Source organism: Mauremys mutica, chromosome 3 (assembly GCF_020497125.1).
Source record: "Mauremys mutica isolate MM-2020 ecotype Southern chromosome 3, ASM2049712v1, whole genome shotgun sequence".
Lineage (NCBI taxonomy): Eukaryota > Metazoa > Chordata > Testudines > Geoemydidae > Mauremys > Mauremys mutica.
In genome coordinates this window covers 173002531-173026126 of record NC_059074.1, presented here as the reverse complement: position 1 = coordinate 173026126, position 23596 = coordinate 173002531, and the positions used below count along the sequence as shown (strand labels likewise).

At 42.4% G+C, this 23596-nt stretch overlaps 2 protein-coding genes across 11 annotated transcripts in view; both read right to left on the bottom strand.

Annotated features, from left to right (window-relative positions):
* Window positions 1-14245, bottom strand: part of DYNC2LI1 (dynein cytoplasmic 2 light intermediate chain 1) — a 54462-nt gene extending 40217 nt beyond the window's left edge. Inside the window, exons 1-5 of one of the 4 annotated variants that reach the window (XM_045011731.1) lie at window positions 14038-14245; window positions 12553-12664; window positions 6751-6785; window positions 6158-6227; window positions 3858-3946 (exon numbers count right to left, since the gene is read on the bottom strand). In XM_045011731.1, the coding sequence (XP_044867666.1) occupies window positions 3858-3946; window positions 6158-6227; window positions 6751-6785; window positions 12553-12664; window positions 14038-14051 (320 nt within the window). In that variant the 5' untranslated portion in view covers window positions 14052-14245. The remainder of the gene's footprint in view (window positions 1-3857; window positions 3947-6157; window positions 6228-6750; window positions 6786-12552; window positions 12665-14037) is intronic. The other 3 variants (XM_045011728.1, XM_045011730.1, XM_045011729.1) reach the window with 3 other exon arrangements.
* Window positions 14246-17576: 3331 nt separating this feature from the next.
* Window positions 17577-23596, bottom strand: part of PLEKHH2 (pleckstrin homology, MyTH4 and FERM domain containing H2) — a 130402-nt gene continuing 124382 nt past the window's right edge. For all 7 annotated transcript variants that reach the window (XM_045010290.1, XM_045010291.1, XM_045010288.1 and 4 more), the window contains one exon: window positions 17577-23204. In XM_045010290.1, coding sequence (XP_044866225.1) covers window positions 23022-23204 — 183 coding nt within the window. In that variant the 3' untranslated portion in view covers window positions 17577-23021. The remainder of the gene's footprint in view (window positions 23205-23596) is intronic.

The following is a 23596-nucleotide window of genomic DNA, read 5'->3' as shown; positions in this document are numbered from 1 at the left end:
CGCTTACTCCATTCTTTCTGATCCATTTCCACCACATTCTCTTCCCTTTGTTCTCCCCTGTATTGTGGTATCTGTCCCCTGCCTCTCTCAGAAACTTCATCTCTCATCCTCTTTCAAGCTGCAGAGGGACCTCATATCTTTTTCCCTCTTCCTCTCCCTTAGCTCCATGAGGTCCACACCACTCCATCTTCTCCTTCATTAAGGTCAGGTTTTTCTGTCCCCATGATTGATTTCTCTCTCCTCCCTCAGTGTGGTCCACCTTTCTCTCCCACTCCAACATGCTGCTCTCTTAGGCCTGGTCTACACTACGCGTTTAAACTGATTTTAGGAGCGTTAAACCGATTTAACGCCGCACCCATCCACACTAAGAGGCCCTTTATATCGATATAAAGGGCTCTTTAACCCGGTTTCTGTACTCCTCCCCAACGAGAGGAGTAGCGCTAATATCGGTATTACCATATCGGATTAGGGTTAGTGTGACCGCAAATCGACGGTATTGGCCTCCGGGCGGTATCCCACAGTGCACCACTGTGACCGCTTTGGACAGCAATCTGAACTTGGATGCAGTGGCCAGGTAGACAGGAAAAGACCCGCGACCTTTTGAATATCATTTCCTGTTTGCCCAGCGTGGAGCTCCGATCAGCACGGGTGGTGATGCAGTCCCAAATCCAAAAAGAGCTCCAGCATGGACCGTACAGATGTCATCGCTGTATGGGCAGACAAATCTGTTCTATCAGAGCTCCGTTACAGAAGACAAAATTCCAAAGCATTTTAAAAAAATCTCCAGACAGAGGCCACAGCAGGGACTCAGCACACTGCTGCATGACAAGCGTAACGGAAAGCCAAAGAATCAAATGGACGCTCATGGAGGGAGGGAGGGGGGACTGAGGACTCAAGCTATCCCACAGTTTCTGCAGTCTCCGAAAAGCATTTGCATTCTTGGCTGAGCTCCCAATGCCTGTAGGGTCAAACACATTGTCCAGGGTGGTTCAGGGCATAGCTCGTCAATTTACCACCCCCCACACCACCCTCAGAAGGAAAAGGGAAAAAATTGTCTCTTGACTCTTTTAAATGTCACCCTATGTGTACTGAATGCTGCTGGTAGACGCGATGCTGCGGCAGTGAACTGTAGCATCCTCGCCCCCCCTCCTTGGTGGCTGATGGTACAATATGACTGATATCCATCGTCATCATCAGCCTTGTGGCAGATGGTACAATACAGAAGGACTGGTATCTGTCCTCATCATCAGCCCATGAGTGCTACTGCTTCCCAGTAGATGGTACAGAACGGCTGGTAACCGTCTTCATCATAGCAACAGGGGGCTGAGCTCCATCAGCCCCGCCCTTCATGTGTAAAGAAAAGATTCTGTTCTGCCTGGACTATCGTAGCAGCGGGATGCTGGGCTCCTCTCCCCCACACTGCTGTCCTGTCTGGACTATCATAGCAGCTGGAGGCTGCCTTCCCCTCATTTTATCTCACTAACAAGTCACTGTTTCTTATTCCTGCATTCTTTATTACTTCATCACACAAATGGGGGGACACTGCAACAGTAGCCCAGGAAGGCTGGGGGAGGAGGGAAGCAACAGGTGGGGTTGTTGCAGGGGCACCCCCTGTGAATGCCATGCAGCTCATCATTTCTGCGGGATCTGACACGGAGTGGCTGTGCTCTCTGGTTCTCTGATACACTGGAACCCTAGTACACTTGCCCCATATTCTAGGCAGGACTGATTCTATTTTTAAATACCAAAAAGGAGGGATTGACTCGGGGAGTCATTCCCATTTTTGTCTTTTGCGCCCCCGGCCAACCTCAGCCAGGGGCACCCATGACAGCAGCAGAGAGTACAGTACAGAAGGACTGGTAACCATCATCTCATTGTCAATTTACAATGGAAGCAGATGGTACAGAACGGCTGATAACCATCTCTGCTATCATGCAGAAGCAAATGAATGCTGCTGTGTAGCACTGCTGAATCGCCTCTGTCAGCGGCATCTAGTACACATATGGTGACAGTGACAAAAGGCAAAACAGGCTCCATGGTTGCCATGCTATGGCGTCTGCCAGGGCAATCCAGGGAAAAAGGGCGCAAAATGATTGTCTGCTGTTGCTTTCCCAGAGGAAGGAGTGACTGACGACATTTACCCAGAACCACCCGCGACAATGATTTTTGCCCCATCAGGCACTGGGATCTCAACCCAGAATTCCAAGGGGCGGGGGAGACTGCGGGAACTAGGATAGCTACGGAATAGCTACCCACAGTGCAACGCTCCAGAAATCGATGCTAGCCTCGGACCGTGGATGCACACCACCGAATTAATATGCTTAGTGTGGCCGCGTGCACTCGATTTTATACAATCTGTTTTACTAAACCGGTTTCTGTAAAATCGGAATAATCCCGTAGTGTAGACGTACCCTTAGGCCTAGTCTACACTAAAAAGTTAGGTCAACCTCTGACCAGTGTAGTTAAGCTGACCTAACCCCTGGTGTAGACAGCGCTAGGTCAACCTAGCTACTGATTCTTGGGTGGGTGGATTACCTACACCAATGGGAGATCCCCTCCTGTCAGCAAAGGTAGTGTCTATACAGAAGCGCTACAGCGGCGCAGCTGTGGTGTTGTAGGTTAGACAGATCCTTCAACAGGCTGCTCCTGGAAGTTGACAGGATTGGATAGCCATATTCTGTTTTCTACACCTCTTAAGTTGCTTTCTCGACAGTCCAGTTGAGAGTAGGCTGGGTCCCTCCTTCTTCTGTACCTCCTATGTCCCTACTTACACATTAGCCATCCTCGCCATGAAATTATGTAATGGGGTGTCTACCCCACATAAGTGAACAAACAGTTAACAGACGTCTGAGAGCTCATTTGGCCCCCCTTGCTACACCTGGATGTGTGTCAGGTTTGATCTGTTATGAGATCCAGTTGGGAAGGAGCAGGGTCTTCTTCATAAGAGGAAATGAAAGCTATATGAGAGACTAAGGGCAGAGAAACCCGAGAGAGAAGATTGCCCTCTCTCTGGGAAGGCAGATACAAAAAGGCCACAGGGATAGAATTAATCCCTGGGATAAGCCCTGGAAAGGGGGCCAGGCACAGAGAGGCAGTCAGGAGAACCAGAGGAGAGGTTGTGCTAATCACAGACTGCAGGAAAGCAGCATGAAGATTTTGGAGATAAGAAGTAGCCCAGGGAAATAGCAGCTTGTCTGAAGGAGCACACCTAGTTGCTTAATACTGGAATCCCCTACCAGCCCCAAGGAAGGAGCATACAAGCCAGATGTAAGGACTGTTCAGCCCAGGGTGAGACTGAAGACAGAGCCTCAAGGATAGGCTGAGGAATAGTCCTAGAGGGGACAGAAGCTCTTTTGTGTTGGGACATTTTTGGAATTTTGTTCATTTGTTTTTGTTACCTGGAAGGGGCGAGACTATATGTAACTTGGCTGGAGGCCCAAGTCACAAGAAGAGGCTGACCACTGCAGGACTGGAGCAACCTTTGGCAGGAGGTGCTAAAGGAGGAGACCGTGCTAGAGGAGTAGACCCTGCTATGCTGTACCCAACAACGAAGGGATGCATTGGCTGGTGAATTTACCCTTCCACATGCTACCTCCCCATATGGCTGGAGACAGCTGAGAAGCAGGACTATTTACAGGAAGGAAGGAAGGAGCTCACAGCTGTTAATCAGTGGCAGTTGGGGTGTCCCTCCATCACTAAGCATAACTGATTTTTAGGAAAAACCACTCTGATAAAAACTTTCAAACCTAGTAAACAGTTTACATTTTGGAAAATTTCTCCACAACAAAATGGCTGAGATTTAATCTCAGTTTTCATTTAAGCAAAATTAACTCTGACATTGTAGGGTTATCACTTACCTTATGTTGTCATTAGTTATTGGTATACGAATCAAGTCCAATAATGAGGTTCCACCACCTAGTTCCCAAAAATGTGCAATGTCTTTTGGCTGCAAAAGAGTTTTTTTGCATTAGAAATTTGTATTTCCATGTAATACCATCAGAAGTTTCCAGTTGTTGTAACAATGGCAATAGACAGGTCCCTTATGTGCAATGCACACAGTACAGGAGCACAGCATAGCACGAGGCCTGTCCCATGAATTACGTGTCAAATTAGAAATTAATTACGTGGCCACAATCTCTTAGGGCTTGTCTATCCAGGGAGTAAGTGTGGAGTAGCTACTGCACTTTAAATTCACACCCCAGCTTATTCTGCACTAACTTCCCATATAGACAAGTCCCTATTTATGCAGCAGGATATTTATTTATCCTGTCCTCCAACCAAAACCTTCTTTCTTCCCTGTCATGCCGAGTTTTCTTCTCCCTCCTCTTCCTACCACTTTAAGCACATAAAGACTAGAGAGGCACGGAAGGATCAAAGACAGCTGAACATCTTAGGTGGTGAATAGGAGGGGATGTGTACACCTGTGTGAGGAGGAAATTGAATGGTTAGAAGCACACAGGACTTTTAAGCACATAAGACTTGATTCTCTGTTGCCCTTGTACCATGCACATTCATTTACACCAGTATCAAGTATAAAATGGCTTTAAAACACTATAGGAGTGATTTAAACCCACTCTGTAGCAGTGAAAATAACTAAAAATACACTTCAATGGAGAATCAGGTCCATAAGGTGATTTAACATTTCAAAAAGGGTCCTGAATTCCTCAGTGCCCAACCCCAGAACCTGTGTTCCCTCTAAGCTGCGTGGTCGGGCGGCTGCCCAGAGTGATTCAAGTGCTGCACACTTGGTTACCAGAGCCACGCATATCTAGCAGCCCCTCCCCCTGCTGCTTTGAGCCACATTGCTCCTGCCCTCTGCCTTGGAGCCCTGGCCAGCTACTCCTGGGACCCTCATGCTGGCTGTGCAAAGCCAGGGTATGTGTGTGCTGATGTGAGGGTGTCCCCGTCCCTCCTGCCAACATGTACCCCATCTACGCAGAGCAGGGGATGGGAGATAGGGCTCAGGAGCAGGAGAGCTGCTGTGGTCTGAATGAGCCTTCTGGGGTTGAGTGAGTGCCTTAAAGAGACAGTGCAGGGTCTCTTAAAGACTTCCCCAGCAGCCAGCACACACACAGTCGCTGTGTGTCTCTCACGCACACACACACAGTCTTTCACACTCACCTCCCAACACATACTTGTATTAATGTTGTTGTTATTATTTCTTGGTACTTCCTGCAATGCACATATATTCTCTGTAATTTTATTCTTTCAAAGTGTGTTATTTTAGTTTTTTGACTGGTCCTATGCATTTCATAATTATTATTTCTCTTACACTTAAATTTATTTTTTTGAGCAGTGAGTTCTAAAATGCCTAACCTGTCCTGGCTGGAGTAATTATCCATATGGTAACTTTTTAAAACTATATATTATATCTAGTTTTTTTGTTTCTATTGGTGGCACACATCTGCACATTGCCTTGGTGCACATAATTTATTCTGCACATGGATGGAAAAAATTAGAGGGAACATTGTCCACAACCCAACAGTAACTAACTACCCCATTGTCCCACTATCTGTCAATCTGTCATGCAATAAAGGACAAGCACATTAGCTCAGTGTTTCTACTAAAACAATCAGCATGAAATACAAAACAATGTAAATCATTAGATTTCAGTTTTAACACACACCAAGACTGATAGAGCAGTTCATACTTCTCCCATGATTATGGCTGCAGGCTGACTGTAATCAGATACCACATTGCTTTAAATTCAGTTCACATTTTGAAGGTTACCTTTGGAAGCACGAGGACAAAATTGTTGTTGTGGGTGTTTGTTTTATTTTTTGTTAAATGAGAACCTAATTTTGCTCTAGAATCTATGTGGCAAGTGAAAAAATGGGCAATTATAAGCACGTACACACATGCATGATTACATCATATACACAGCCTTGCTCTTGAAAGATATCAATCTCTTCATTTGAGAAGATATGTTATAACAGACCAAAATATCACCCATTCTCAATGTAAAGGAGAAACATGCTGTAGATCAAAATGTAAAATGAAAGCTAGCCAAGCATTCCAAAAACTGAAGTAAAATCAAACTGAAATACTTTCTGTCTCGCAGATGATTTTTAGGTCAAAAGAGAAAGTCACTAGTTAGGTTTTACTAATGAATGAGTTATACAACAAATATATTATAGTACTTTTGCCATGTACTCACTCTGTTATGACCTTTTGCTCTTCTTCCAAAAGTATATTCCAAGGCTAATGTTGGTTTTGGAATTTCATCCCTATCCAATGAAGATACAGTATATGTCACCTGCATATATTCTTTCAAGATCTTCTGAATGTACTTAACATACAGTAACTTTTACTATTACCTCAACTCAATTTATTAACCAAACAGTAGAGAATTTATATTGGGAAAACAGGAATATAAAGAGAATAACTCAAGACACACAGCAGGTGTGCCAGTTCCTTAATCAATATCAAAGGGACACAGAGGACCAAATTTTCAAAACTGTGCACACGCATACTGTGACTCAGGACTCAAACTACCAGTGATAGCACTCTAGAAATCCGGCTCCAAATGCCAAAATGTTTTACTAACACATTATAGATATTTAGATAGCATTAACCCTTCACAAATCATGCATCAGGTCACTAGCGAGAAAATTTAATCTACTTGCCATCCATATTTTTACACAATAACTTTCTTTTACTGGCACGTAATATTCTCTGTAAGACTACTACAAAAATATTGTTGATATTACTCCCAGACATGCAAAATACTTTTCAAAACTTAACATATACCTGTCAAGACACCTCAGTATAATAGTAGTCTTTCCCTGGAAATTAAAAACAATGAAGAACACTATTGTAATGTCATTAAAGCATAAAAGTTATATAATTGTATGTACTATAATGCTTTATTATTGGAATGATTAAAAGAATGCATCTGAAAACTGTAAACTTATGCAGTCATTTGTAGTCTGATTACTAGAAAGTTAAGTGCCTACTTTCTATCAGAATGTAGCTACACTGCTATTAACATAATTATAATAAATTGCTGGATATGACAAATACAGGATACCTAAAATCAGACAATACATTAGTGATCAGTCTGGCCAACTGTGTTAAACAGTTTAACTGTTGTCAATTGCTAATAACAAGTTAATCTAATGATTGGTTTCCAGTGAATATATGTAAATCATAATTGAGATGGAAGTAAAATGAATGCATGAAATAACACAGTTAAACAGCATGTCTCTGCACTATTCAGATTCAGATTCCAAGTTAGGTCAGTCTAATTTAAAAAAGGTCCTAGCACTTGTAAAGTTTCTTCCCTATTTGTAATCACATTTTGGAATTTCAGAAACAACCTTTTTTTAATAAATCTGTAAAACCCATTTATCTATTCTTAATGCTTATACAAGATTACATGTTGCACAATGCCATGCTTCTCTGCAGTAATAATGAAACACACATGTGCTTCAATTCACTTAGAAAGATAAAAAGGCAAGTTCTGACTTATTTATATTTCCAACAAGTAGTTATCAAGAAAAAAAGCGGGGAGAAAGAGGAGAAGCAATTGAGTAAGCATAAGAGACAGTGGATCAATGTTATGAACTCCAGTATCCAGTCTAAGACCCTGATTCTCCAAACACTTATTTAAATGCTTAAATTTATGTCCCATTGGAGTCATAGAGACCTGAAACATGAATAAAATTAAGCATGGACATAAGTTTTATCAGGATCCCAGAGTCTATATAGATTCACAGATTCCAAAGCCAGAAGGGGTGATTGTGAAAATTTAGTCTGGCCTCCCATATAACACAGGCCATGAAATGTCCTCAAAATAATTTCTAGAGCATCTCTTTTAGAAAAAGATCCAATTTTGATTTAAAAATGGTTGGTGATGGAGAATCCACCACAACCCTTGGTAAATTGTTCCAATGGTTAATTACTCTGTTAAAAATATATGCCTTATTTCCAGACTGAAGTTGTCTAGCTTCAACTTCCAGCCATTGAACTGTACTATTCCTTTCTCTGCTAGATTGAAGAGCCTATTATTAAATATTTGTTCCACATATAAATACTTATAGACTGTGACCAAGTCTCCCTAGCTTTCTCTTTCTTAAGCTAAATAAACTGAGTTCCTTTAGTCTGTTACTGTAAGGTATGTTTTCTAATCCTTTTAATCATTCATTCTCTTGCCTCTTTTCTGAACCTTCCACAATTTATGAACATCCTTCTTGAATTGTGGACACCAGAATTCAACATATTACAGCAGTGGTCACACCAGTGCCAAGTACAGAGAGGTAAAATAGTCTCTCTACTCTTACTCAAGATTCCCCTCTTCAGACAGCTAAAGATCGCATTAGCTCTTTTGGCCACAGCATCACACTGGCAGCCCTTGTTCAGATGATTATCCACCACGACCCTGAAATCTTTTATGAAATTTACTGGTTCCCAGAAGAGAGCCTCAATCCCATAAGTATGGCCTACATTCTTTGTTCTTAGATTTATACCTTTAGCTGTATTGAAACATACATTGTTTGCTTGCGCCCAGCTTCCCAAGTGATCCAGATCACTCTGTATAAGTGAACTTTCCTCTTCATTATTTACCACTTCCCCAATTTTTATGTGATCTGCAAACTTTATCAGGGATGATTTTGTCTTTTTCCGGGTCATTAATAAAAATGTTTAATAGCGTAGGGCAGAGGTTCTCAAACTGGGGGTCGGGAGCCCTCAGGGGGTCACGAGGTTATTACATGGGGAGTCACGAGCTGTCAGCCAGCAGTTATAATGGTGTTAAATATATAAAAAACTGTTTTTAATTTATAAGGGGAGGAGTCGCACTCAGAGGCTTGCTATGTGAAAGGGGTCACCAGTACAAAAGTTTGAGAACCACTGGTGTCAGGGTCAAAAACTGATCTCTGCAGGACCCCACGGGAAACACATCTAATCAATAATGATTTCCCATTTACAATTACATTTTGAGATCCACCAGTTAGTCAGTTTGTAACCCATTTAAGGTGTGCCATATTAATTTTGTATCATTCTAGTTTTTTAAACAAAATATCATCAGGTATCAAGTGAAATGCCTTACATAAGTCTAAGTATACTACATCATCACTATTACCTTTATCAAACTTGTAATCTCATCCAAAAAAAAAAAGATATCAAGTTAGTTTGACAGGATCTATTTTCCATAAACCCTTGTTGATTGGTATTAATTATATTACCCTCCTTTAATTCTTTATTAATTGAGTCCTGTATCAGTCACTCCATTATCTTGCCCAGGGTTGATATCAGTCTGACAGGCTTATAATATTTGGGCATCCCATTTACCTTTTAAAATATTGTATAGTGAGGGGGTGTGGTCTCCCTCCGGGCCTGTTGGAAGCAGAGAGGTGGGGCAGGAAGTTGAAAAGGCGGGCCCTGCAGTTCAGGGGGGCTGGAGCCTGCAAAGGAGACAGATGCTTCCTGCCCACTGCTGGGGCCTGCACCCAAGAGGGATCTATGGAGCACCGAGGACTCGAAGGGACTGCCAACCAATAAGGATGCTGAAGAGCTGCTGGGACTGGGACTGGCGCTAGCTATGTACCCCAGGAAGATGGAGGAACCCCACAAGATAAGGTACCTGGTGAGGGGATCGTAGGAAGTAGTCCAGGGAAACCAGACAGTAGTCCGGTTGTGGAGCCCTCTGCCACTGTTAGGGCCCTGGGGTGGGACCTGGTGAAGTAGAGTGGGCCTGAGTCTTCCTACCCTCCTATGGCTGCCCCACCCCTGGGGTGACTGACTACCCACCTTGGGCCAAGAGACCTGCATTTGTCTGCCATCTGCCTGAGTCAGGACATCAGGTGTTAGACTGCTTGCCACTCCACCCTGCCTGAGGGTCTCAGCCCCTAGGCTGCTAATTCCCCTTTAAACCTGCTTTATAGAAATATGGAAGCGATGCTCTCCCCCTGGGCCTGATGGGGAAGGATGGACATGGGCCTCTACATACTGGCACTCCATTAATTTTCGTCCAGTCTTCTGGGACTTCCCCAGTGTTCAAAGACTTACTGAAAAGCAGCAATAATGGCCCAGTGACCTCTTCCGCCAGTTCTTTTAAAACTCTTGGATGCAAGTTATCCAGACCAGCCGACATAAAAATGTTTAACTTTAGTAGATGCTATTTACCATACTCTTGAAATACTAGTGGAATGGAAAGGCTGTTGTCATTTGTGACAACATAATCTCTTTTCCCAAATACAGAACAGAAATATGTATTGAACATTTCTGCCTTTTTTCCATTATTATTTATAATTCTACCATTTCCATCTAGTAATGGACCAATACCTTTGTTAAGATTCTTTTTGTTCTTAGTATACTTAAAAAAACTCCTTATTGTCCTTAACTATGCCTGCCATAGATTCCTCCCTACTTCCCTTTGCTTCCCATATCAATTTTCTTCAATTCCTAGCTTCCGATTTATATTCATTACTATCAACTTCCCCTTTCTTCCATTTGTCTTTATAATTTTTATAGCTTCTTTCCCTCTAAACCAGGTTGGTTTTTTAACTAATATAGCCATTTTTAACTGTAGCTTTTGAGTCACATAGGAAAGTGTTCTTGAACAATTCCCAATTATCATTCACATTTTTCTGACTAAGGTCTCCTAGCTGATTTGGTTCATGATTATTTTTGGCTTAGTGAAATTGGCCCTTTCAAAGCACTATGTACATATTATTGCACATTATACATGTGATCAAGTCATGACCACTTGTACTTAAGTTACCATTAATTTTTTAGTTCTGTGATCTGTTCCTCTTTCTCTGACAAGATGAAGAGCAACATAGAATTCCACTATGTTGGATGCAACACTTTTTGAGTTATAATACTGATTACCAATGCCCCTGAGTTAGACTTTTACTAATTAACATTCTGTGTTCAATAAAACCTTTGAATGGATGTGTTATATGACCAGATGTCAGGAGCTAAAAAATAGGACTGTATTTCTGTCTGCTGTTTTTTGGTTTGTTTGTTTTTTAAATGAAACTACACCTGCTATGTTCATTCACTGATGAAGAAGAATGGTTGTAGTCTGGCTTATTTCTAGCACAAAAGTGAGCTTCTGACAGAATAAAAAGGCATAAAATAGATACTCCTGGGGGAATTCTGTGCCACTGCACTTGCACAGAATCCATGTCCCCTGCAGATTTCTTTGCTTTCCTGCAGAAAAAATGACTTTCTGATAGGGAAGCAAAGGAAAGCTGCAAGAGCAGTCACGCACCACTCCCTAACAGAGCATTCATAATTTCAGGCACCCGGAACAGCTGGCAGAGAGAGAAATCACCCCGGGGCCGGGGACACCAAAGCCAGTGACTCCTACCCTGAGCCAGCTGCTAGTCCCGGCTGGGCTGGAGGCAGGAGAGAACAGGCCTTCCTTTTCCCCTGCAAGGAGTGTCTGGGGCTTTGTCAGACCCACCCCCAGAAACCTTCACCAGGAAGCTCAGCATCCTCCCCTGCTTCTTGCCCTCATCGCTCCTCAATTGTGGAGGGAGGGATCACTGTACTAGGTGCTGCTCCCCCATCCACCCACTGCTGCCAAGCCTCACCAGGTACATTCAAAACCTCCCTAGCCCTCAATACCCGAACCCCACTCCACTGCACCTAGATGCTGGAGGAGTGGGGCCCCCTGCACCCAGACCCCCTGCCTCCAGACCCCCACCCCTGCACCCAGACTCCCGCTTGGCTCCCTACACTCAACCCTCCACCGATGCCCCACCCCCTGCACCACCCAGTGCCCCCACATTCAGACCCCCACACCACTGACTCCCAACTAGCTGCACCCAGACCATCACCCCACCAAGCCTCACTCCTCCAGCACCTGACCCCAACCCTGCTGAGCCCCCCAAAACCAGACCCCTTCACTGAGCTCCGACCTTCACCTGGAAGCCCCTTCAGTGTCCCATTGCCCCTGTACCTGGAATCCCCACAGCGAGCCTCTGTGCATCCAGATCCCCCCCACACCTAGACCCCCCACTGAGCTGCCTGCACCCAGATTGTCCCACACAGAATCTTATCACCACACACCTGGATCCCCCCCACACTGAGCCCCTCCACACTTGGATCCTGCCTAGTTGAGCTGCCTGCCCCACACCTGGTGTGCCTTATGCAGAGGGACAGGGCCCCAGGGTGTTTCTTGGGCAAGCCCAGGCCTTGTGCAGGGTCATGTACAGCCTCACCACCAAGTCCGTGTCCTGGGGGTGGGGGGCTACAGGGTGATCTCCCACCTTCCACAAGTCAGTGGCCTGTGCTTCCCACTGCCATGCTGGAACCTCTGCATTTATTTATTGACAAATACAACTTGCAGAATTTTAAAATATTGTGCGCAGAATTTTAAATTTTTTGGCACAGAATGCCATCAGGCGTAAATAGTATGAAAAATTTCTAATTGTTCTGCACATAAACGCCAACCCTCTGCACAGATTCATATTGGGGAAGATTTCTTGTTTCTGCAATAGATATGGTATTGCATATACTGTTTAAATGTTTTCAGTGGTATACAATATTTTCAAGGAAAGCACAGCAATCACATAAAATAAAGCACAGTATCAGTGTTACCCCATTTTTGTTTCCCATAAAGAGTAGTGATTTTTCCCAAACTTCCACTCCATTGCCTTCAAGATTTTCTTTTTTCTCCACTTCGGCTTTAGCAATATCCCACAGAGTATCACTAATAGAGAAAACAAAATAAGATGTCTTCATAGAACCTATTCATATTTCCCACTAAGGTTTGAAAGGACAATTGAAGATTTTGAATACTACATTCCCTCTGCACATTAATACATCCTTGATCAGAACTAGCTATGCTTCAGTAAGGAAACTCCCCTTAGAAATCACAAATAAATCTGTGGAACAGAGAGGCATGATAGAGAATTCTAGACCTGCAAAATCTCATACCTTTAGTAGATAAACTCTCTCATTTTGGAAGCAATTTTAAGACCGTTTAATAGCTTGTTTCTCTGACAATTAAGGATTTTGCTATGTGTTTCAATGCAGCATGTACCATTTCACTAATGTTTTGTAACTTCCAATGTCAGTAGTAGGTAACTGCACATAGGGTGTATCTGCCGACCACAAGTTGTGCACAGACCCATCTATCCACGCTAGCTTGAATCAAGCTAATGTGGACAATAGCAGTGAAGATAGGCAGTATAAGCCCGAGCTTGCTGGCCCACTCTGAAGTCTGTGCTGCACAGTCAGCTACCTGCACTAGCTGGATTCAAGCTAGGTCAAGAAAGCTAGGCTGGGCACAGCTGTACAGACATATCCCTACACTAAGTAATTGAAGACACTTCCAAAAGCAGCTGCGGTGATCTGTCTATATGTAATGCTGAAGTCTGGGTTTCCTCGAAGTCTTGCAGGTGTTTTAGCAACTCCTATCACAAAGTATGAAATACGGGGTCAGGGTACTTCCCCATTGATCCTTTATATGGAAGCTGGCAGCACACCGTGATGATGGTGACATTAATATCTCCAAAAGGCTCACAGGCCTACATTTGCAAAAGATTAGTGATTTCTGAGGGTCTGCCCTGAGCTGCCCTAAAGCAGCCTACGTTCCAGGAAGTGCTGAGTACCCCTCCCATGCTGGGACCCCCCGCTGCTCGCTTTGAAAACGTGGGCACGGCGGCAGCCCCTCTCCACTCCCTGATTTCATTGGCCTGCGGTGTCTTCCGGAGCCTGCTGGCGGAGGAAACAAGCTCCCAGCCGCCTCCCTCCATCCCGTCGCTGTCACAGCCCCGCTCCCCGGGAGGGAGGGAGGGGCCCGGCGGCGGCGGCTCCACCTCTGTATCTGCAAAGCACCAGCCTCCTCTGGGGCCCGTGGGGTGCCGGCGGGGCGGGCGCGGGGGGTCTCCCAGCCCCCGAGCGGTGCGAGCCGCCCGCGGGCAGGAATGGCGGGGGCGACCCAGCCCCGCACAGCGCGGCCCGGCCCGGGGCAGAAGGTGCTGGACGGAAGGGGAGGCAGCGGCTGAATGGATACAGAGGCGCCGAGCCCCCGACCTGTATCGGGAGCCCTGGGGAGGAACGCGGCCGCCGCCTCGTTACCTGGGTTTGGGCATCGCTGCTCAGGGGCCGCAGTGGGCCTGGCTGGGGGCGCTCTGACCTCGGGCCCAGCTCCTGGTCACCATGGGAACCACGCAGCTGCTGACATAAGACGCAGGAGCATCATGGGAGTTGTAGTTCGGTGGGGTCAGTGCCTGAGAACATGGGCAAGAGGCAACCCCCATCTGCTCACACACATACCTCCCTGCTTGAGTCCAGTCTCTCCCCAGCCCTGCTGTCGGAGCTTGGCCACCTTTCAGACATGCCAATCAGGGCAGGGATTGGACTGGATAGGGAGCCTTTCCCTAGGGCTGCTGCAAAGAGGGCCGGCAGCTCCTGAGGAGGGCTGGTCTACACTTAAAATTTAGGTCAACCTAGCTAAACTGCTCAGTGCTGTGAAAAATGTCACACCACAGCTGTGCAGCATAGTTAGGTCAACCTAACTCCTACCCAAAAGGCAGCTAGATGGACAGAAGAATTCTTCCATTGCTTTAGTTACTGCCTCTCCAGGGGCTGGATTGACTACAGCAATGGAAAAGCCCTTTCTGTAGCTGAAGAGTCTACACTACAATGGGGTAACTGCAGTTGTAGCTGCAGTGTAGCGTAGCTGTGCCCCGAGACACCCCTTTCATCTACCACAAACATGTTGTTTCCCTTCCCTGTGTCTTTTTTCACATCTCCATCTCTCTTCATTTGTGTTTCTCCCTGGGAGCCAGGACTGCTCAAAACAACATCCTCCGAGATGGGGTGAACATCTCAATGGATGCCATTTTAGCTCCTAGAACAGCTGAGAGGCAGCAGAAGACAGACATCCAGGATTTACATTAAAACAGAGATAGCTGCTGTAGATCAAGGCCACTGTTTATTCTACTCATGTTGTCTTATTCAATAACCTTTATCTAAACTTTTACTGAATAAAGTTAGCATTTTTAAATTTTACTTTTTTCTATTTTTAATACATATTTTCACTGATTAGAAATGAGCTCCCCCTGTTCATCTTCCCCAAAGATTATGCAGCTCACTGAATAGTGCTTCCCAATTATTAGTAGTTCTTTGAGCCATCTGATCACTCAAGTATCTTGCTACTGTAAATACCCTCATTATCAACATAGAAGAATCATAGATGACAGGTTGGAAGAGACCTCAGGAGATCATGTAGTCCAACCCCCTGCTCAAAGCAGGACCAACCCCAACTAAATTATCCCAGCCAGGGCTTTGTCAAGCCTGGCCTTAAAAACCTCTTAAGGGTAGAGATTCCACCACCTCCCCAAGTAACCCATTCCAGTGCTTCAGCACCCTCCTAGTGAAATAGTTTTTCTTAATATCCAACCTAGACCTCCCACACTGCAACTTGAGACCATTACTCCTTGTTCTGTTATCTGCCACAACTGAGAACAGCTGAGCTTCGTCCTCTTTGGAACCCCCCTTCAGGTAGTTGAAGGCTGCAAACAAATCCCCCCTCACTCCTCTCTTCTGCAGACTAAATAAGCCCAGTTCCCTCAGCTTCTCCTCATAAGTCACGTGCCCCAACCCCTTAATCATTTTAGCTACCATCCACTAGACTCTCCAATTTGTCCACATCCCTTCTGTAGTGGGGCCCCCAAAACTAGATGCAATATTCCAGATGACCAACATGGTCAAACTCTTCTTCTGTCTTTTGTTTTCACTGAAGGTAGCACAGTGATATCAGTCATACAAACAACTTTACTTTCAGGGAGAATTTGACCAACATATCTATTTTTTTATATATATATATAAATTGGGAATGGCGCATAGAAAGTGTTTGCTATCCAATGTCTCCTATCTGAATAAGTAGCTGACATGATAATTTCTAAGCTCAGTTTCACTTGGTTCACAAAACTCAGCAGTTATTGTTGATGGTGATAGTAATAATCTGTCTGCAACTATACTGTGAGACATAGTTCAACATTGTGTAGCATTCAACAATTTTGGTTTTTTAGCCATTTATTCCTGGACTGCCCTGAGAACTGGAATTCTCTTTAACTAGAAAACTGGTTCCGCACAGGCAACATTGAGAATGAAAGCTTCCTCCCAGCAAGAGCAATGGTATTTTTTCTGATGTGAATTAGTCAGACCACTAAACTCATGTCATACAGAGCACTGAATAGACATCAAATTATAGGAATTTTTGATCGCTACTAAACTGAACCGGCTTTGAACTGACAACTTGGAGGTCAAAGGTTCTCTGATTAGGCTGCTAGAAAAATGTAGGGCCAAGAATTTAAAAACTCGTGTGATGAATGTCCAACTTGATATGCTTTATAGGGACTTGATTTTTAGAGGTGGATACTGTGCATTTTCTGCAAATCAGTCCCCTTTAAGCTGTTTCAAGTTAGGCACACAAAAATGGAAGCAGACAAAAATCACAAGTCACTTTTTAAAATCATGGCTATAATCCATGTTTCAGAATAACAAAATAGTTAAACTGAAAAAAAAGGGCAGGAATGAGTAAGCAAATGCATAAATATAGGCTTGGCAGAATTCAGTTTTTATCTGTATAATTTTGTTGGCTAGTATCAATGTTTATTTTTAAGCACTTTTTTCTACTTTTATTGATTTTAAATTTCACAGTTGCGGGAAGTTACTGGGGATGAGACACCGAGGGTTCAGATAATTAATGACTGTAGATAGCTGGATTCAGAGAGTTAAAGCTTTATAATCATTAAAACATAAAAAGAACAGGAGTACTTGTGGCACCTTAAAGACTAACAAATTTATTGAAGCATGAGCTTTCGTGAGCTACAGCTCACTTCTTCGGATGCATAGAATGGAACACACAGACAGGAGATATTTATACATACAGAGAACATGAAATGGTGGAAGTATGCATACCAACAGGCAGAGTCTAATCAATTGAGATGAGCTATCGTCAGCAGGAGGAAAAAAAACTGTTTGAAGTGATAATTAAGATGGCCCATAGAAGGTGTGAGGAGAACTTAACATAGGGAAATAGATTCAATTAATGTAATGACCCAACCATTCCCAGTCTTTGTTTAGACCACAGGTAATTGTGTCTAGTTTGCATATTAATTCGAGTTCAGCAGTTTCTCTTTGGAGTCTGTTTTTGAAGTTTTTTTGTTGCAAAATTGCCACCTTCAAGTCTGTCACTGAGTGGTTAGAGAGGTTGAAGTGTTCTCCCACTGGTTTTTGAATGTTATGATTCCTGATGTCAGATTTGTCAACAGATTTGTCATAAACTGTCAACATCATATGTCAAAATATACAAACTAAATAATCTTAAATAAAACCCTAAGTTCTCAAAAAGCATTTTTCTTACTTTGCCTATCTATAAATTACAATTATTATCAATGGAAATATTTTGTTGGTTTTGTGTGTTCAGTGAAATCAATGTTTACTGACATTTACTTGATAAAAATCTAATCCTTCCATAAATACCAGTAGCATTGTTTTTAGCTTAATGTTACCTGAGTCTTAGAAGTGTTTTTCCCGAATACTTAAACCTCCTAGTTCACAAGATAACATCCTAATACTGGAATGAGTGAAATAAGCAGGTTTTTTGATAGAACTATTTTTATTGCAAAGGAATGAAACATGATTTGAAAGAACACGAGAAAATGTTATAACTATAATTCTTCATACAACATTGTTCTCCAGAAACAGATATATATACAGTACTTCACTTTTTAACAACAACCAAAAAAACAAAACAAAAAACTCTCTTAGCAGTTGCATAGACCTAGCACTATTTCAGGAGATAATTGATCTTTCTTAAACATGATTAGATCTGTGATTTACATGGTTATGTAAAACATAAACATTGTTTAACTTACATCAGAACTGTATTCTTAGTTTAATTTTACCAACTTTAATTGATATGTGTAAAACATTGTAGGCTTAGCAAAAGGCTTCAATAGTTTAAATGTCTTTGTTTAATATCCACTATATTGTTAGGACCCATAAAGTTTCTGTGACTTGATATTTAAAAAAAATTAAAACCAGTATAAAACAAATGTCACTCTAACATTTTGTTTGTGTTCATTTTGCTGGGTTTGCATAAGAATCTGACAGATCTCTTTGGTAGTTCCCTTATTTTTAGGAGGCTTTAAGATGTATATAAAAATACCTTATACAAGTGAGTTCTAAATATACTTAAGAATAAATACAAATACTCTACACATAAATTAAATGTGCTGCAATCACTAATTCATGGTGAGAGCTACAGGTTACATTGTATTGGTAAATTACACATAAAATTATTGTTTTTCCAGTAGGTTCAGTAAGATATACTAGAGATTTTTAGATAGCCATGTTATTCCCCACTCCTTTCTAAATGGCTATTTTTGTATTAAATAAACTAGTCTGACACAAAAAGCTTCAAAAGGAGCGACAATGAGGTTACCATTAAACTGCGCTCTTGAACCAATACTAAGTGTTCCGTAGTGTTTGAGAGGAATGGGTTAGAAACCACTGCTAATGGTTGTGCTTGCATCATGTAAAGTTACTCCAGTGAAATTGCTCTGTCATCTGATAAATATGTGGGATTCCCACTGAAGTCAATGGGAATTTTTGGTTTCAGAGTAGCAGCCGTATTAGTCTGTATCCGCAAAAAGAACAAGAGTACTTGTGGCACCTTAGAGACTAACAAATTTATCTAGGCATAAGCTTTCGTGGGCTATAGCTCACTTCATTGGATGCAATGGAAATTTCGCCACTGACCTCAATGGGGCCAGGTTTTTAGGCCTGGAGTAAGAAAACACAGGGATGTAAAATGGTCCAATCTGGAGGATTCCCATAAAAATAACAATATCTTCTTCTCCTGAGAATGTCTCAAGGTTTTGAGTCTGTACACACCCAAATCCAAGAAGAAAATTCTCCTCCATCCTGCATAAAAACAGTTTAATCATGCCTTTGTGGCTGAAACCAACCTGCATTATAGCTAGATTACTAATATATATTACTACCCTGTACATCTGTAATATGTTGAAACAAACATTGATATAACACAGTTGGCACAATTATTCCCCCACACAGCATATTTAGCTGTACAAATGTCCCATATAATATTTGGCCAATATTGATCTACAATCAATGCTCAAACTGGGGAACTATTGTGGAGCTGCAGCACAAGTCTGAACTGAGAAGCAGGACGTAGGGGTATGGACAGAGGTGAAAGCAAGCCAGTCTGGTCCGGTCTGGCGTACCAGTAAGAACCGGTACTCAGCCGACTGTACCATCAGGACCCTGGGCTGGTCCCAGGGCTGGAGTAGTGGGCGGGCCCGGATCTCCCCCACTTGGCACTGGGGAAGTGGCTAAACAGTAGACTGTAGTCACCACTAAGTGGCTTGACAGGAACTATCGAGACATCCTGTGGAAGGGGGGAAGCACAGAGTGCGGCACAGCCAAAGGGCTGTATCAGGAAGAGGACACCGCGGTCCTGGGCATGACATGGTTCCCTGGAGCAGAAGTGATGGTGGTGAGATGCCACCAGAAGAGGGCGCACTGGCTAGAAGAGCTGATCCCCAGGATAGCCAGCAGGGGGAGCCACAGAGGTGAGTCGCACCCTGTCACATGGGGCTGGGGGAGAGGCACTCTGGATCCATTCAGTGAGGAGACATCTTGTTGAGCGAGTGTATTTCTCATGAAAGATTAGATCTGTTCTGTAAAGCCAGCCAGCTTTACCACTGACTGAGCTTCAGGGGGAAAACCTACTTTATTAGACAGAAAGGGTAACTATTTATAAGTGTAGGCCCTAGTTAGTGTTTTATTATTTTGTTTGTATTGTAACTATTTGTTTTCATCACTTTCTCTTATTTCTAACAGAATCTCTATTCTTTTTTAAATAAACTTTCTTTTGTATCTGTACAAGTGCTGTGTGTTATACAAGACTGGTGGTCTAAGGTAAACTGGGGTAACACTATTCCTTTGGGAGCAGAAGATCTGGGCTTTCTGTGAGTAGCCAGTGTCAGGGGTTGGCTGTCATAGGGGAATGCTTCAAGGAAACTGGGAGAGGGGGCCACCTCAACCTGCAAGGCAAAGACAGAGCTGACATAGCCCGGAGGAGAGTGCTTGAGTGGCTGAGAGGCTGATGGTGTTAGGTACCTAACACCCAGTTACCACAGACAAGACTCCCTCCAGCTAGAAACAGGGGTAACAAGGTGACTCAGAGTCTTGTTACCCTGAGAACCATCACACCCTGAGAGTCATTTTTTAAGTTTGGCAGGAGGGCTAAACTCGCCTAACCAAGCAGAGGGAAACTGTGGTAGTAGCTACCCCGTACAATGATAAATAGGTAAATTACTGGTTGCAGAGGGAGTCAAATATTAAACAATATGGATTTTAAGAGTGGTCTTTCAGAAGACAGAGAAGAAGAGAAATATTATAACATTGTTCTTCAGATGTACTAAGACATACTGACTACGAATATGTATGAAGGTTCAAAATGCTGTGTAAGGACAAAGTGGAGAGACCAACTGGTTTGATATGGTCACTGGAGTGTGACAGGGATGTATCTTAACACCTCTCCTCTTCTGCACTATGAGAGATTATGTGATATGAAAAGCAAAATCAAGGGAAGATACAAGAATTATATGGAGTAGAGGAAAACTTGAAGATCTCAACTTTGCAGATGACATTGTTCCATTGGACATAGAAGATGACAGTCTATAAAAGACCACTATCAATATCAAATGTGAGGCCACCAAAGTAGGATTAAGAATAAGCCAAAAGAAAATGAAAGTAATTAAAAGACAAGTCGGTAATGATAGTGTCTAAGTGATCAACAGTGAAGAATACGGCATGGTTAATGAGTTTTTGTGCATCTTGGAAGTACAATTAGTTCCAATGGCCAACCCCATAAAGAGGTGAAAGCAAGAACCGAGAAGACAAATGGAGCCTTTTTGAGACTGGGAAATATCTGGAGAAAAAAGGAGAACCAAGATAAAGTTATACAATGCTGTTGTGATACCCACATTATTATATGCTTCTGAAATTTGGCAAATGCTAGGAACCCACAGCAGAAAACGTAACGCATTCCAGCAGAGAGGCTTGTGGCGAATACTTTGTTTCCACTGGTGGGATAAAGTAACAGTTGTTGATCTGTTTCAAAGGGCCTGCCTGCAGGCTGCAGAGAGAAGGATTTGAGACAGAAGGCTGAAGTGGTTTGCACATGTAGAGCCCTGTTTTGTGATTATAATAGAGCTCTGAATTTTTTTTAATCAGTTCTATCTTCTCTTCAAAATAAAAAAATTTTCTTCTCGCATAATATCACTAACAAGATGAGAGGAATTCCTTGACATTCATTAGTAAGACACTGATCCTAAAAACACTTATGGATATGTGTGGCTCATTGACCTCTGTGAGACTATTCACATACATATAATTAAGAATGTGTTTCCTTGTAGGATTGGGGTGTAGGGGGCTGATCCTGCACTTTTTACTTAATGTCAATGGGGGCTTTGCCTGTGTAATGACTCAGCTAGTTATTCTTAGTTTATAGTTTCCAGGTCAGAGCTTTAACCTTCAGCACCATTAACAAAATACGGTGAAGTCATGGAGATCAGTGGATTTTGCAGGATTTAGAAGGTGTTCAGAAGAATTAGGTATCTTGTTAAGTGCTTTGTAGCATCCATGCTATGAATTCAGCTTTCAATCTCTTTCTCCAGTTTTTAAAAATAGAAGAATGCAAATTATGTCCTTTATAATCTGGTCTCAGTCCTTCAGGAATATAAACTCTGCCTTGTGTAAGGGGCAAGCGCAATGAGATGGATTCCATACTTTTTAAAAATTATACCATAAACTGAGATTATTAATCTTCAGAGGTTACAAATTCAGCATTTTAACATTACTCCAGGTTCTAGAATAAACCATGAGGGATAAAACTCATGTTTAAGTGATAAATGTCCTTGATAACTAACATTAGTGGCAAACAAATTAAGAAATATATCTACAAGGTCAATGGCTTGTTTGAATTGAATCTCAAAGGTTTTTCTAGTGGGCAAGAGACCCTCATACTAATATTATAGTGTCAAAGGCATGGATTAAATATGAAAAATGCTAAAACAATGACAAGTAGAACACTTTATTGTATTAGGCTTATATTTACAAAATACTATGCAATACTACTGTACAGTATACACTTCACACATTTTATGAAGTCTGTCTCCAAGTTTACATGTACCTATTCATGTAAGTGCTTTTTATATTGTGCTTGTGGTTTGAATTCTAACTTACTCATTTCTCAACTATGTTATTTAAAGAAGGGAAAAAACTAGCAGGCCAAACTAAGAATATCCACTGGTTTTTTTTTAAATATCCACTATGTTTTCTACAACATATGCCCAATTTAGATTTAGAAAATCAAAAAGAAGAATTGTGTAGAAACTACCAGCCCATTGCTGCGGATCACACAAGTAAACTGTTGTATAAGAGAAGACATTTATAATAAATTATAAGATGTATGATCAATGATGTGCTGCCAATACTTTTTTAAAAAGGGCTTTCATAAAAAGTCCCCTTTAGACTATGTCCCAGGGTGCTTGTATTGCAGACAAGAAGGCGTGAAGGAGTGGAAAGTACATGTATCGGTTTTCCCACTTAAACAAAAATGCTTTCTCATAACCAAGGTTATGCAACTTGCATAATTTGAAAAATAAGGGTGGAGAGGTGAAGACACAGTCCTCCCTGGGGAAATGTCTTTAAAATCCCTGACACTTACTGAAATCACTTCAAAGGCCAACTTCCCACCCACAAAATAATCCTCTTCGGAAGTATTTTTGAACCCATATTCTGAAATGGGGTGAGCTTCATCTGATAGGGTAATCGCCCACCTGCAATTTGTTTGCAGAGTTTTAACAGGGGCCTCTTTAACTAAAATGGATGGAAACCAGTCCACCTTTCTTGGCTTGTATTGCAAACTAGCAAATGATGTATATCTGGCACAACCAAAGATGTTCAGTCAATATAGGAAGCATACCAAAAGCATACATTTTCACAGGTATCTGTTCCTTTCATAACAAAGTAGGACCTTTGGTTGGTCTGCTGTTTGAAAGAAGCGGCTGACTCCCCATTTCCTTGGTTTTCTGTCCTGTTTGAGGAGAGAGTAATGCTGGAGCAGAGAGATGATGAGCAGCCCCCTTTTGCTGATGGAAGTGGTTAATATAGCTGGCAATCAGTAGAGTGATCTCAAGAATCTGTAACAAGACACACACTATAATCTGTATCTGGAAAAATATAACTTGTGTTTTGACCTTGAAGAAATAGTGAGCGACTGATATTATATTTTTATATAAATTATTATATTTTATCAAAGAAATTATAGATGGGAAAAATACCTGTTAGGGTTATGGTTATCTTGCCTATCTCTCTGCCAATGCAGGATTACTCCCTAGAGTAAGTACATGGAGTGTTTTGTCCTGCACAATTTTAAATGATTTAAGTAACTCAGTTTCCACCACTTCTTTAGGAGAAAATTCTACAGACCAATACATGTCTCTTAGGGAATAATTTTACTACATGCAGCCTAACTTTTCCTATGCAGTGTTGTATGTTTCCTGCACAAGTGTTAAAAGAAGCAGTCCAGATG